Genomic DNA, 14,397 nt, shown 5'->3' on the forward strand with positions numbered 1-14,397 from the left:
AGGTCAGGTAGGAATAACTCTTTTCATATAAGATAACACTTTCATTTTTACACTGGATTTCACTGTCAGATTTTGCCAGTTTTGATGATGAGCCTTTAATGCGGGACTCCAGAGTTAGTAAGATGGGTGAGGAGTTATTTGGATTAAACATTACTGTTTACTTTTTTTTCCACAAGAATGAATAAATATTCAAATTGGAAAACAAGTGAGAAGGAAAGCGAGGCCCTCTTTTGAAGAATGAACAGTTTGTGAAACATTTCCTAATTGTTAATGAGGAGCTCAGGGCAGGGTGCCAGATTCAGAGGGCCAATGGCGAGGGGATACAGTCGGAGCAGCCGATGGGCGGGCTGTTGCTCTGGGTTGACAAGTGGGACCCCCTTTTTAACTACCTAGGTGTCACTGTGTTAGAGTGGGGTGTACAGGACAGCAGACAACACGGAGAGCTCTAATGACAGTCTGAGTGCTGCTTGCCTGTGTGGGGTGTCGTGTCTCTGACCTCCCTCCCTCACTCAGTCATCCTCACCAGCTTTGATCGTGTTCTGGGGAACAAAAGTGTGTTTTACATCAAATAGAAACCCGGAGAACATGTCTGAGAACAATAATGTGGAGAAGAGTGAGGCTGGAGAGGAGGAGATGGAGTCTAAGTCCCATCAGGATGTGGACCTGTCTGCGGTCAAGATTCCTCCTCCATCAGAGCTGGAGATCATGCCTAATGGCATAAGTGATGATTGCAAGCTGGAAATATGCAGGACTGTACCTTCGCCTCTGACTCGCAGTATTTTTCCTGTTGCAGTCACACCTGCTGCTGAGCGCATCCGATTCATGCTGGGAGAAGACGATGACAGTCCTGCGCCCCCTCAGCTCTTCACAGAGCTGGACGAGCTACTGTCTGTTGATGGCCAGGAGATGGAGTGGAAGGAAACTGCCAGGTACAGTAAGAGTGTCATGGCTTGGCTGGGTCTCTAGTGAGGCTCAGAGAGAGACCTGAGTCTTGTTTTAAATTTGCAGACAGAGCTCTTAAAGTGTTTTTTTTTTTTTTTTTTTTTTTTTTTATTAATTTCAATTTTAAATATTACATTTGAGCTACACTACTGTTCAAAATTTGGGGGGTCAAAATGTTTTTTATTTATTTTTATTTTTATTCAGCAAGGATACATTAAATTGATTTAAAAATGGCAGTAAAGATGTTTATAAAGTGTTCTATTTCAAATAAATGCTGTTCTTTTCAACTTAATATTTATCAAATAAAAAATAAAAAAAGAAAGAAAGAAAATTACAATTTCCACAAAAATATTAAACATTAGTTGTTTTTAACACCAAATCAGAATATTAAAATTATTTTTGAAGGGTCATGTGAGTCAAAGGGTTGGTCAAAGAGTGTTAATATTTCACAATATTACTGTTTTACTTATTTGATTAAATAAATTCAGCTTTGGTGAGCATGAGAGACTTCTTTCAAAAGCATTTAACAATTGTACCAACTCCAAACCTTAGAATGGTAGTGTATTTTCAGAGAAGAAGAGAAAAACAGGACACTTATGTTCTATTTTCTGTAAAGACTGTTTTAATTGCTCTTTCAGAGTTGTTATACAGGCACCATACAATTCATCAATAGAAGATTCAAGTGTACTGGCTCAATGCCAACGACCGCTTGGTGCCAGTATACAAAGGCATTTTGAATACTTGATAGTGTTGATTTTGACCTGGTTAATCTTTAGGGAAAGATTTGAAGAAAATAAAAAATGTTTGTGTGTATATATGAAGAGTTCAGATGCAAGTGCCATCTGAAATTTTCATCTAAAATTAGGATTTTTATCAAGCTGATGAAAATTTCAGATGGCACTTAGAGGATTTTGCGTCTGAACTCTCCATATACATATATGTGTGTGTGTGTGTGTGTGTGTGTGTGTGTGTGTATATATATATATATATATATATATATGTAATATTTTAGTTGGCTTTCATTAAAAGCGCATCCAATCGTTAAACAATAACTGCTGCTTTAAATCCCTCCGATCATGAGTTCATTTGAGCAGACAGCTTGGTCTCTGATGAAATGCATGCAGCAAAAAATTAATAATGGAGCTGCGCTGTTCTTGAAAGGATTCAATCATTCAATTAGAGGGGCAGTTTCATATAAAGTTGAGTGGCACTCCAGGTGGTCCCAAATCAGCGGCCATTATCACATACCACAGCAGGCATTTAACAGAATACTATGAATAAGTATCAGAATGATTACTGCTGATCTTTTCATTTTCAATCAAGATTTTATCTGAGAGTTTGTTTTAGAGATTAGATTACAGACTGTTTGTGTATTTTGGGATTAAGGATTACATACTTAAACCTTTCAAGCAGGGTCATTAATTTTAATAAAGTTATACAGGGGGTAAGATTAGAGCTGAACTGAACATGAGTGCTTTTTAATGTCCGGAACTAGTATTTGTCTCTGATACTGTAGATTTAAGAATATATGTATTTTGGATTTACAAAGATACACTACCTTTCAAAGGTTTGGGGTCAGTAAGACTTTTCCTTGAAAAATGAATGCTATTATTCAGCAAGGACGCATGAAATTGATCAAAAGTGACATTAAAATACATTTTCATTGTTACAACAACAACAACAAAAAAACATTTTCAAATAAATGTTGTACTTTTGAACTTTTTAATCCTAGAAAATAATCCTGAAAAACTATATCTCAGTTTCTACAAAAATATCAAGAAGCACAACCATTTTCAGCTGTGATAATAAGAAGAAATGTTTCTCGAGCATCAAATCATTTTTAAATCAGTGCTCAATTGACTTGCAGTTGCACTTGATTTTAACATCAGTACCTTCAACTCTCTGTGGTTTCTTCTTCGAAGGTGGATCAAGTTCGAAGAGAAGGTGGAAAAAGGCGGGGAGCGGTGGAGTAAACCGCATGTGGCCACGCTGTCCTTACATAGTCTCTTTGAGCTTAGGACGTGTATAGAGAAGGGCACCATCATGCTGGACCTGGAGGCAAACACTCTGCCAGGGGTCGTCGGTAAGTGTTTCTTCTGTAGCCATTTTGGACTTTAATGCAGGGTACTTTCTGTTTTATTAAGAAATACTCTACTACCTTAAGCAGTTTTGGTTACAAACACAAAGCACTAAAAAACCCTTTATCAACTAAAATAGTGTTGGTGCTCAGAAGAGGCATTTATGTACTCAGTGGACCATGTTTACACTGACTTGAGAGACAAACAATGAGATAACTTCTGTAAAATAAACCCCATGTTGCAGTCTTTAACAATTATTTTATTTAACTTTTACTAAATATGTATATAATTTACAGATGGATTTAATTTAATTTCGTTAAGTTTGTGATTCAAGTTTTTAATTTCAATTAAGAAATGTATAGCAATCAGATCATACAAAATCTGAAGGGGCTGGAAGTATGAGTTACATATTTTAACATCTAAAGCAGAGATGGCCAAACTTCGTGGACCAAAATTGGCCTGTGGTGAGTTTTTATTTGGCCCGTAATGCCTTATCACAACAGGAGGAAAAAAAAAGATTATTCCATTGAAACATATGTTCAATTTATTTATATTTTTGTTTTCACATTTTTTTTAGTTTTGAACTACATGTAAAAAACAATGTATTGTAATTTGTTAAAAAAAATATTAATGTCAAATATGACATTGATAGAATATTTGAGAGTATTATTTTTATTAGATATATAATGACAAAGTGATGCTGTGCAGTTTGAAAAATTGTACATATGAAGAGGTTTGTCAAATGGATGAAACAATCTAGCTTTATGCAATGTAAATTTTGCATCAATAATTGTTTTATACAAGCTGGTTTTAGGAGCCATTTTTGTGTCATGGAGCTGCAAGCTTTGTAGTGGAAGCATGCAGAATGGTTTCATGTAGGGCACCAGCACTGGCACCCTGTCGGTGGATAAAATGGCAAAAGAAATATCATAAAGCTATTACTTGAGATCAGACTCAGAGAAAAAGCTTTTCCAAATGTATTGTAAGGACTGAGAGATGTGATATGCATGCATGCTCTCAGCCAGCAGCCCATCTATTTATTTGGTTTCCAAATGCTCACATGTCAGGATGCATTCATAGCTCTTGTTTAATACACTCCTCTCTCAACCGTCGCTGTAACACTAGGCTCAGATGCACGGGTGGTTGCATCCATTCAGAATCGGGATGGCCGTTTCTTTTACACTGAATTCAGACAGAGTGTGAGGAAGATCAAGTAAAAAAATGTTTGGCCATTAACTCTAGTGTACTGTAATCAAACTATGTAATTCTGGTTATTATTTGTAATAGCTTCCTTTAATGAAGGAGGATTGATTGAAAAAATCCCTTTAATTTACATTCTTGAATCCCATGTTTTACGTTATTCACACTCTTGAAAGCTTTTACTCAGAGCATGATTTGTCAAGTCATATTACCAATTTATAGCAAATCATAAGTTAAGTTAAGTTAAGTTAAAGGGTTACTCCACCCCAAAATGAAAAGTTTGTCATTAATCACGTATCCCCTTGTCATTCCAAACCGGTAAAAGCTTAGTTCATCTTCGGAACACAATTTAAGATATTTTGTATGAAAACCAGGAGACTTGTGACTGTCCCATTGACTGCCGAGTAAAATACACTGTCAAGGTCAAGAAAAGTATGCAGAAGATACACAGAAGAGGAACCTACTGTATACCCAGAAGAGTGTAAGCTGCTTGCATTCAGTGGATATTCTCCGAGATGGATTTACGGTGATGCGGAGAGACGCAGAGGAGACAAATTGTTGAAGAATGTTGTTATTTATTTTTTCTTTGCATACAAAAAGTATTCTTGTCATTTCATAACGTTACGGTTCAACCACTGTTGGCAAATGGACTATTCTGACGATGCTTTGCATTCTTTTCTGGACCTTGACAGTATATTTTACTTGGCAGTCAACAGGACCGTCACAAGCCTCTCGGTTTTCATCCAAAATATCTTAAATTGTGTTCCAAAGATGAATGAAGCTTTTACGGGTTTGGAACGACATGGGGGGTAAGTGATTAATGACATTTTATTTTGGGGTAGAGTAACCCTTTAAGCTTGGTCAACCTCACAGAGAGCCTTTTGAGCTAAAAATGAATTGAAGGATCCGCCATTAAGGGCCAAACCATTCACAAAAAAGGCCTGAGGGTCCAGGCCTCATGTGTTTAACACTCTTTTATAAAAATAGATGTTTACAGGAACCACCAGACAATCTTATGCACAAGCCACTGCCTCATTAGATGTCCACTTCTGAAGGCTAAAAATAGAAAGCAATGTGCTGCTTTACTGACACTCACTTCATGTGCCTGTGGAGAGTTCAATTTCTAGTTCTAGTTTAAAGTTTGATGAACAAGATGTATAGTTGGTATTTAAATAAAAAGATTGCTCAGTTGTGAAGGTGGTGTAACGAGCTTCTCAAAATCTATAGAAGTGAAACAACCATGAGGCAGGTCTTTTCTAGCACCAATTTTGTTTTCTGTCTGTCTCCCTCTCTATGTTTGCCATTCACTGTCTCTCTCTCTTTCAGAAATGATCACTGACAGTCAGATTGAGAACGGTCTCTTGAAAGCTGACCTGAAAGATAAGGTCATGTACACCTTGCTGAGGAGGCATCGGCACCAGACCAAGAAGTCCAATCTTCGATCCTTAGCTGACATTGGCAAGACGGTCTCCAGCGCAAGTAGGATGTTTCCCCCCCCGGATAATGGTAATATAGGTGCCAGTTTGGTGCAGTAATTGTTTTTACCTTCCTTTTTCCTTTTAAGCTATTGAGATTTTTTTTTTTTTTTTCCTGCAGTTTTTTGTAATTTTTTGTGGAGAATTTTTTTCTTTTTCCACTTTTCAAAAATATTTGTAAAAAAAAAAAAATTGTATTATTATTTTATTCTCCTGTTATTCTCAAAGATAACTTAAGAATACCAAATATTTGAAAATGCATTAGTCACACAGATCACAATAATTTTTTTACTAATGTTTTACCAATTTGCTGATTCATTGTTGATTCAGCATAGATTTAGCCTTTTAATGGTTTTTTTTTTTTTATGTAGTTGTCTGTATGTTTTAAAGACTCCATGAAATCGCTTGACGAGCACATTCTTTTGTGTGTTATCACTACTGTTGAATTTTTTTGTTTTAATTGGTTAAATTAATATGGTAATTCACCAAGTATGCATTTAATTGATTAAAAGTGTCAATAAACTCATTTATAATGTTGTTTCTATTTCAAATACATGCTTAAGGTTCTTAAGAGAACCCTGAAAAACTTATAATTCTCATTCCAATGAGCGTTTGATTGGCCAAAAATCTGTGTAGTGCAAGATGAGTCATCAATATCTGATTAAGGTTAATTTAGGAGTACACAAGCATACAGGCAGAGCTACTAAAGGAAAGAGTTCATGGGGTCTTTAAATAATAACTTGTTCCTTGTTAGTCCTTAATTTTGTTCTGTCTGTCTGTCTTTCCTGTCTCTGTCTGCATATGTTTTTCAGTGATGCACATTATAGGCTGTTGCATTACATTGTTGAGAATGTAAACCAGTGTGAACTGGTGAACTAATGAACTAATCTGAGAACAGTTAAGAACAAGAAAAGACAAGACTTCAAATAAAGCCTTGGTCAAAAGGATCATATGATTTTTGTCAATAATATTTGCATGCCAATGGTGCATTGCTAAAACTTTACACAAAGATCATGACAGCATTTTTTTCCAGCTGATTAGATGGTGTTTCGTGGGCTGCATGTGCACTGGTTTTCTACCATGAATCCTGTGGTTCATTGACCATTGGACTTTTTGAATGTCACATAAATGTTGTTCACTAGAACTTGTTTCCTGAAAAAGAAAACAAAATAGCTGCAACTGCTTTTCTACCTCTCTAACAAATCCTATATTTTCCTGAGCGATTTTACACCAGTCTCACACAATCTTTTACAAAACTAGCTAAACTTTATACCTAAAACCCCTGACCTCTATCACCTTAACATTCTTTCTTTTCACCTTTCTTACCATCTTTTGTCCTTTCTGCTGCATTGTCACTAAAAGCACGTAATCCACTCGAGAGTTCAGTACCTTGTCTAACGACTCGCACCTCAGAGGAGGTGTTGCGAGCCCCTGGAAGTCCAAGCATGCGATGGCCTAGTAAGTCCAACTTACCAGTTGCCAGTACATGTATATGTGTTCTTTCACCTAACGTAGCGTATTACTGTTATAAAAATAGCATTACACTGAAAATTTAAGAGGGTCATATCAAGGAAAACAATCTTCTTAGACCATTTAAAGAGTTAACTGAATAATTAAATAACACCTCAGAGACAAATGAAATCATACAAAATATATATTCTTTAAAATAAGGCTTCCAAAAGGAAGTTTTTGCTGTGACACATAGAAGATTGTATTTTAAGAGTGTATGATATGACCTTTTCTAACTTTTTTATTTGTTGTTGTGACCATCTGTGTTTCGGTAGTTTGTCCTGTAGTCATTGTTATGTGTTCGATTTTTCATACCTAGAATTTCTCATTATGGTGACCTTTACCCTTAATAGATTTCAATTCCAAAGTCTTCAAATAATCACCATATCATTATGACCATAACCATATTAATGAGCTCTGATCAGATAATGTAGGATTTATGAAGGTGTATGCAAAGTCTTTTTGGTTTTATTATTATTATTTTTCTCTTTTTTTTCTCTCAATATACTTTTTTTTTTTTTTTTTTGTAAAGTGCTTCATAAATGAAGTTTTTTTTTTTTTAACCTTCATCTGTATTCAGCCTCATTTTTTCTTATTTTGGCTGCTTTTTGTCTTCTATTTGCTGCATCAAACTGACATCTTAGTCATTATAACACAATCCTGGTCAGTAAAATTGTTGGCAGGTTTTTGGCATTGAGAATACTTTGCATTACTGTGTTGTTCTCCTGCTATACTTTTCACAGCATGATGACAATAACTTGGACTCTGTAAGGTTAATAGTTAACCTTTCAGTAGGTTCCTTTCTTGCCTTGCAAAGCACCTTTCCTAATTTAAATTATTTTAATTTTAAAAGCATGGACTTTTTTAAATATTCATATTCTGTACAGTGTTGTCAGTCTCACTGCTCCCCTTGTTTGTTTCATCTGACACTCAAGGTGCCCTTGCTAATTCTGAATTTGTATTTCTCTGTAGAATTTTTTTTTTTTTAAGAATGGAATTGTGCCCATTTTTCACTGATCTGTCATTTTCATAAATTTGCTCAGGCAGCCCAACCACCACACATCGCAACTTGACATCAAGCAGTCTGAATGATATCTCAGACAAGCCAGAGAAAGATCAGGTGAGTCCAGTTTATATAAATATGTACTCTATATAGGTTTGACTAATTTGGATTGCCAAAAATCTGTGCTCATAAACACATTCAGTGACTAAACTGATAAAGACACTTCAGTTTTATATTGTTTTCCTTAAGGTGAAATAGGACATTGCGGTGCACATAAGATGCACAACAGAACAGAGGCAGTGGAGCGTGTAACAAGGACAGAGTTTGGTGTGAAATAACTTCCATTACTAATGGCAAGTTCTTGGCCTTTCATTGAAGGAGCACCAAAAGGTCATTAGGGTGGTGTCAATCTGTGACAAACCATAAAAATTAACTAATTTCACAGAAGTTCAACACAGAGAAATTTTACATTTTTCCCTTGAAAATGGCAATGCGGCTCTTCTTGCTGAATGCAGCATTATATGAGATAGTTGGCAAATTTTTGACAGTGTTTCTGTGCATGTGCTAAACCAGTGTGGATGTGATTGCTGGAAGGTCCCAGCTGTTAACTCCGAGGAGATGCCCCTTGCCCCTTTTGGCAGAGTGGGGGATTGAGAGGCTGCTTGTTTGAGGTGGCCCAAAGACATGAACAGATTGTGGTTGTGAGCATAGATTGAGGAATGGCTAGGCTTTGTGTAATGCACATGCACTCTTGGCTTGTCACATTTATTTATTATTATTATTATTTTTTTTAATATGATGACGTCATTCCTGCTTTCCAAGATTAGACTGAGATTATCTGGAAATGAATGGTAACCTAATGAACATTAATAAATAACATATTGTATAAAATGTATGACAAATAACTTTTGTATCGCAGTGGATATAACACATGCCTTTGGTGTGAGAGACCCGGGTTCGAATCCACTGTGAGACACCAATGTGTCCCTGAGCAAGACACTTAACCCCTAGTTGCTCCAGAGGCGTGCGACCTCTGACGTCTATATCAATTGTAAGTCGCTTTGGATAAAAGCGTCAGCTAAATCAATAAATGTAAATGTAATGTAATAAAAATTGCTGTTCTACATTGGTCTAACTTAATATCCATCTCATGATTCTTATGATGAAGTCCTAAGGCTTATTTTTGTAATGTAGGACAAGAATACCATGACTTTTTTTCCTCTGAGAGAGCGCCCCCCAAAGGCAGAACCAATAAAAAAAATAGCAAAACTCAATTGTAAAACATTTTTTAAAACCTATTTGCTGAGATTTCCGTTGACAGCACTTCATTCACATTAGATCCAACAGGAAGTGATTTGATCCATGGCTTGACTACACAAAATGCAGGCGTTCAGGTCGTGTTGATGTATGTACTGATGTAATAATAAAACATTGCTTGCAGTGCACTAGCAATGGAAGTAATCCAGTATCAGATATGATGCTAAGCCTTTCCACATCACATGCTACCTGCCAGAGGGCTTGACTTGCAAGACAATTTGCTGTGGAGGATAACATTTTATGAAATCAATTTAACAAAGGCATCAGTAAAGTATTATAGAAAGTTTGTTAATACATTTTTGAGTGATTCTGAGAATGGAACATTGATGAATCATGATAAAATTAGAATTGGCTCTAAACATTCATGTTCAAAATTATTCAACCCCCTTTGTGATCTTTTATTCTTTAAAATCTCCAATAAACGCTGTCTGTAAGTGATTAGAAGCTTCTGTCACCTCTCTACTACAGTCTTGGCCCATTCCACACCTGGAAAAGCTTCCAGATCACTGATAATCTTTGGTTTTCACATTGCCACTGCTTTCTTCAAATTCAACCAGATATTTGAAATGAGAATTAAGCCTGGAGACTGAACAGGTCACTCAAGTACATTCTATGACTGATCTCTGAACCAAGCAGTAGTAGATTTGGATGTGTACTTTGGTATGACTGGCCTGCAGGAAAGTCAATTGATCATCAGCTTCAGTTTTTGCACCAAAGGCATCACAATCCTTGTCAAAATGGCCTGACACTTTAAAGAATCCATGATGTCCTTCATACAGTCATGATTTCCACTGTTGTGTGATGTTGTGCTGCTGAAATTAAATAACAGAACGTAAGCATCTGACGACCCTTCTGTGACTCCTACATAAAGAAACTCAGATGTAAACACTCATATAAGTCTGAGAAAAGCACTGTAGGTTGTTTAAGGTGCATCCTTCTAATACCTTAATCATCCCCTTATGCTCCTCTAGTAATACTGTCTACAATCTGGCCTCCAGTTACAATCAGTGACATCACTCCTTTCCTTCTGGCCGTTGCTTCCTCACCTCTTGTTCTTGTTTCATTATTGGTTAAGATTATTTGTATCACTCCACGGTTGATTTTCTTCCTAAGTTCCCAGACGATTAAGCATGAGTTGAACTAAGTGTTTCTAAATGTTATTCCCACCAAACAGGGATGATCATCTTGGGCTGGCCATTTAGTCTCAACCTATTTGCTCCCTTTATTTTTTAGCCGCGGAAACTGCATCAAAGGGATAGTTCAAAAGGTCATCATTGTGTTTCAAACCTGTATTCCTTTCTTCACTCAAACAAGAGGAGGCTTCTTCAGAAGTAAATTGAAAGTAGTTTATATGACCACTATACTGCATTGTATTTCATATTCTGAAGCCGTGAGATAACTTTGTGTAACGAACAGTCTATACATTATTATTTACCAAATTTTAAGTAGTTTAAGTTATTATTATAATTATTATTATTTTTTTTTACTAAATGTTCGCTTCAGTGAATCAAACTCAAGAAAAAATTGTCATGTAAGGGTGAACTGTCCCTTTACGTCTGGTGATAGACTATATTTAATGACCAGAGATGGTAGACCGCAATGGATGTATATTTTTTTTATACATCCAAATCACAAGAAAATGAGAAAAACTTGAAATAAACAAGCATAGCAAAAAAGAAAACCTTTCAATACATCTCCATGTAGAAATTAAATATTACCTGCCTTAACTAGTGTCTACAAAATTTCTACAAGAGGACTCAACACGCATTTCTAAGAAGTCTTAAAAACTTTCCAAATTGACAAAAAAAAAAAAAGTTTAATTTTAAAATGCATAATCTTTTCTAATGCAAGACTAAGGTCATCACATTCATTGCATTATTACAGTTATTAATGCATCAGGATATGTACATATTTTATCTGACAACTGTAGTTCAATTATAATCAGTGTTGGGATCAGTTGTATAATGGAATAAATGCAAATAAAAGACCTTTAAAACAGCTGATCTCTGAAGATAGTGCTGTGGATGAGTGAGAGGTCTGTCCCATCATGTGCTCCAGTGCTCCAGGTTAAATGTTTTCCATTGTGCTTGTGTTTCCAGTGTTCTTCAGTCAATGGTTAATGAAACTGCTAACTCGGACTGTTCAAGAAGACTTTCAGGAGGGAATGTTGTTGTTTATGTATTGGTAGTATACTAGGGAATTGGTTTATTAATGACTGACATTGTAACCCCATCCTTGTTATCAGCAGAGCTGTCAAATCGGATTTATGAACCCCCTAATTAACATGCTAATACATTTCTGTCACAGTAATAGAGTAATAAATGTTTACATCATTGAAAGAAATAGACATATAGAAGTACTTTATATATGCTTGAGTGATTGTGCAATGATAATTTTAGCTGTTAAAAATCTCTGTGATGACTTGCTTAATTCACGGTTATGTGAGCAGGGTGTACTACTAAGCTTTGGCTTGTAAATGTCACATTTGGCATGGCCTCAAAGTCTGAGCTGGCAGATGCTGCTGCCTTTGAAGTTTGCCTTCTTTTTATCACTTATAGGAAAAACAGCCCAAATAAATTAAATTAGTTCAGCAGTTCTTTATACTGGTTACCACTGGTTCCTCTGAGTTAAGAGCAAAAGAATGCAGGAGCCATAGTAGGCCATTGCTGAACCTTCGAATCAACAGTCCCACATGCAGCCACCAATCTTTGTAATTTTCATTAGTTGGACAGTTGCAGTTGTTGGATTCATCACACCTCACCTCGTGGCACAGAATGCCAACCGGGCAGTATATTTAATGACGTCATGTGCTGGAGCTTGATTTGTGCACTTTGTTCATTTGTTTTTTCTTCTTTATCGAGCTTCATTAAAATCCCATCCTCCATGTGTCCAGCTGAAGAACAAGTTCATGAAGAAGCTGCCCAGAGATGCTGAAGCTTCCAATGTTCTCGTTGGAGAAGTGGACTTCCTGGACACTCCTTTTGTGGCCTTTGTGAGGCTGCAGCAGGCTGTCATGTTAGGGGCACTGACTGAAGTGCCTGTGCCCACCAGGTATGCCCTTCTTTCAGCCCACAGAACCAACGAGGAAAGTAAACAGTGACAGAGAGGAGTTCTTGTCAAAAATAGGCTTTTATTAAACCTATAGATAAAAAAAGCATGTTTAACTTTAGGTGTGCTAATATATTTTTAATCGTCTTCTCCAGATTTCTTTTCATTCTTCTTGGACCCAAAGGCAAAGCCAAGTCATACCATGAAATAGGTAGAGCAATTGCTACCCTGATGTCTGATGAGGTAGGTGAATTCAGATTTGATCTAATTGTCTGTCTTATATCACTTCGTTCACACAGCAGAACCAGTGTTATTTTAGTTGTATTTAGTATCTAGTTTTTCATTTAGTATTCATATTTTATTTTAGCTTTATTTTAATTCATGGAAGTTTTTTTTTTTTAGTTTTTTTTTTTTAGCTAACAATATAAACACTGAACAGAACAGGACACATTTTGAGAGATTGGTACACAGGTGGTAGATGATCCTTATGACTACAATCATAATTAAGAATTGGCTTATCTTTAGTTACTCAGTCCTAAAAGCAGTATTCAGGCCCCTCCTGTCTGAGCACGCCAACTCGATCAGGTCAATTCAGTGGTCACACCTAACTGTTAATACAGTTATGATCTATTATAAAAAATAAAAAAAAAAGATTTGTGCATTGGATTAGTCATATGAGAAGAGAGTTGGCCAGTAATTACCGTTATCTTGTCAAGGTCTTCCATGAAATTGCGTACAAAGCCAAGGACAGACAAGATCTCCTCGCTGGCATTGACGAGTTCTTGGATGAGGTCATTGTCCTCCCTCCTGGAGAATGGGACCCTGCCATTAGGATAGAGCCTCCAAAATCCCTGCCATCCTCAGATAAAAGGTAAAGATGTAGAGAGCCCATATGAACCTGTCACTCTTTCTTTTGCTGAAACAATGATGAGATCGCTTTTCTGAGGCTGTTTCTGTTGTTTAAAGGATAAAGGGTTAAAGTAATTTCAATGCAAATGTAAAAATCAAATCTTATTGTTACAAAAGACAGTAGAATGTCAGTAAAATGGGTGTACAGGTGCTTTTACATTTTAATATCCAAACTCTATACATAGTCATATACAGTGTATTAAATAATCTATGTCACACATGGTCAGGAAATAGTTTCAAAAGACAGTTGGCCAGGCCATCCATCCATTCATTCAGTTTGGAGAAGCAGAGCGTACGTCACCTCTCTTTGGCTTCAGGTGAAGTGACAGCAGGCTGCCTCCTCATCCTGCCATGTCAGTCTGTACCAGCCGATATCACCAATATGCAGACAAAGGTGCCAGCAGCAGTCAGTCACACCAGCATAGCACACAGTGTACACTACACACAATAGATCTCATACATTCAGTCATGGATTGTTGTATATAAACAACATACTGAACTGGTTCATCTGTCTGTCTGCCTGTCTGTATGTCTGTAACTATCTATCTGTGTGTCTGTCTGTAACTATCTGTCTGTAACTATCTGTCTGTCTGTAACTGTATGTCTGTTTGTAACTGTCTGTCTGTCTGTAACTGTCTGTCTGTCTGTCTGTATCTGTCTGTCTGTCTGTCTGTTACTATCTGTCTGTCTGTCTGTAACTGTGTCTGTCTGTAACTATCTGTCTGTCTGTATCTGTCTGTCTGTCTGTAACTGTCTGTAACTATCTGTCTGTAACTATCTGTCTGTAACTGTCTGTCTGTCTGTCTGTAACTATCTGTCTGTCTGTCTGTAACTATCTGTCTGTCTGTATCTGTCTGTCTGTCTGTAACTGTCTTTAACTATCTGTCTGTAACTATCTGTCTGTAACTGTCTGTCT

At 36.6% G+C, this 14,397-nt stretch overlaps 1 protein-coding gene across 9 annotated transcripts in view; it reads left to right on the forward strand.

Moving 5' to 3' along the window:
- LOC127999688 (electrogenic sodium bicarbonate cotransporter 1) overlaps positions 1-14,397 on the forward strand; it is a 63,327-nt gene that overhangs the window by 33,781 nt on the left and 15,149 nt on the right. For 5 of the 9 annotated variants that reach the window (XR_008172553.1, XR_008172521.1, XM_052592208.1 and 2 more), the window contains 7 exons: positions 794-929; positions 2,865-3,025; positions 5,547-5,726; positions 8,248-8,324; positions 12,418-12,575; positions 12,728-12,815; positions 13,289-13,443. Coding sequence is in view for 5 of the 9 variants with exons in the window: in XM_052592208.1 (XP_052448168.1) it covers positions 794-929; positions 2,865-3,025; positions 5,547-5,726; positions 8,248-8,324; positions 12,418-12,575; positions 12,728-12,815; positions 13,289-13,443 (955 nt within the window). In the remaining 4 variants the exon portion in view is untranslated. The remainder of the gene's footprint in view (positions 1-793; positions 930-2,864; positions 3,026-5,546; positions 5,727-8,247; positions 8,325-12,417; positions 12,576-12,727; positions 12,816-13,288; positions 13,444-14,397) is intronic. The other 4 variants (XR_008172559.1, XR_008172527.1, XM_052592207.1 and 1 more) reach the window with 1 other exon arrangement.

This window comes from Carassius gibelio, chromosome A5, assembly GCF_023724105.1.
Source record: "Carassius gibelio isolate Cgi1373 ecotype wild population from Czech Republic chromosome A5, carGib1.2-hapl.c, whole genome shotgun sequence".
Lineage (NCBI taxonomy): Eukaryota > Metazoa > Chordata > Actinopteri > Cypriniformes > Cyprinidae > Carassius > Carassius gibelio.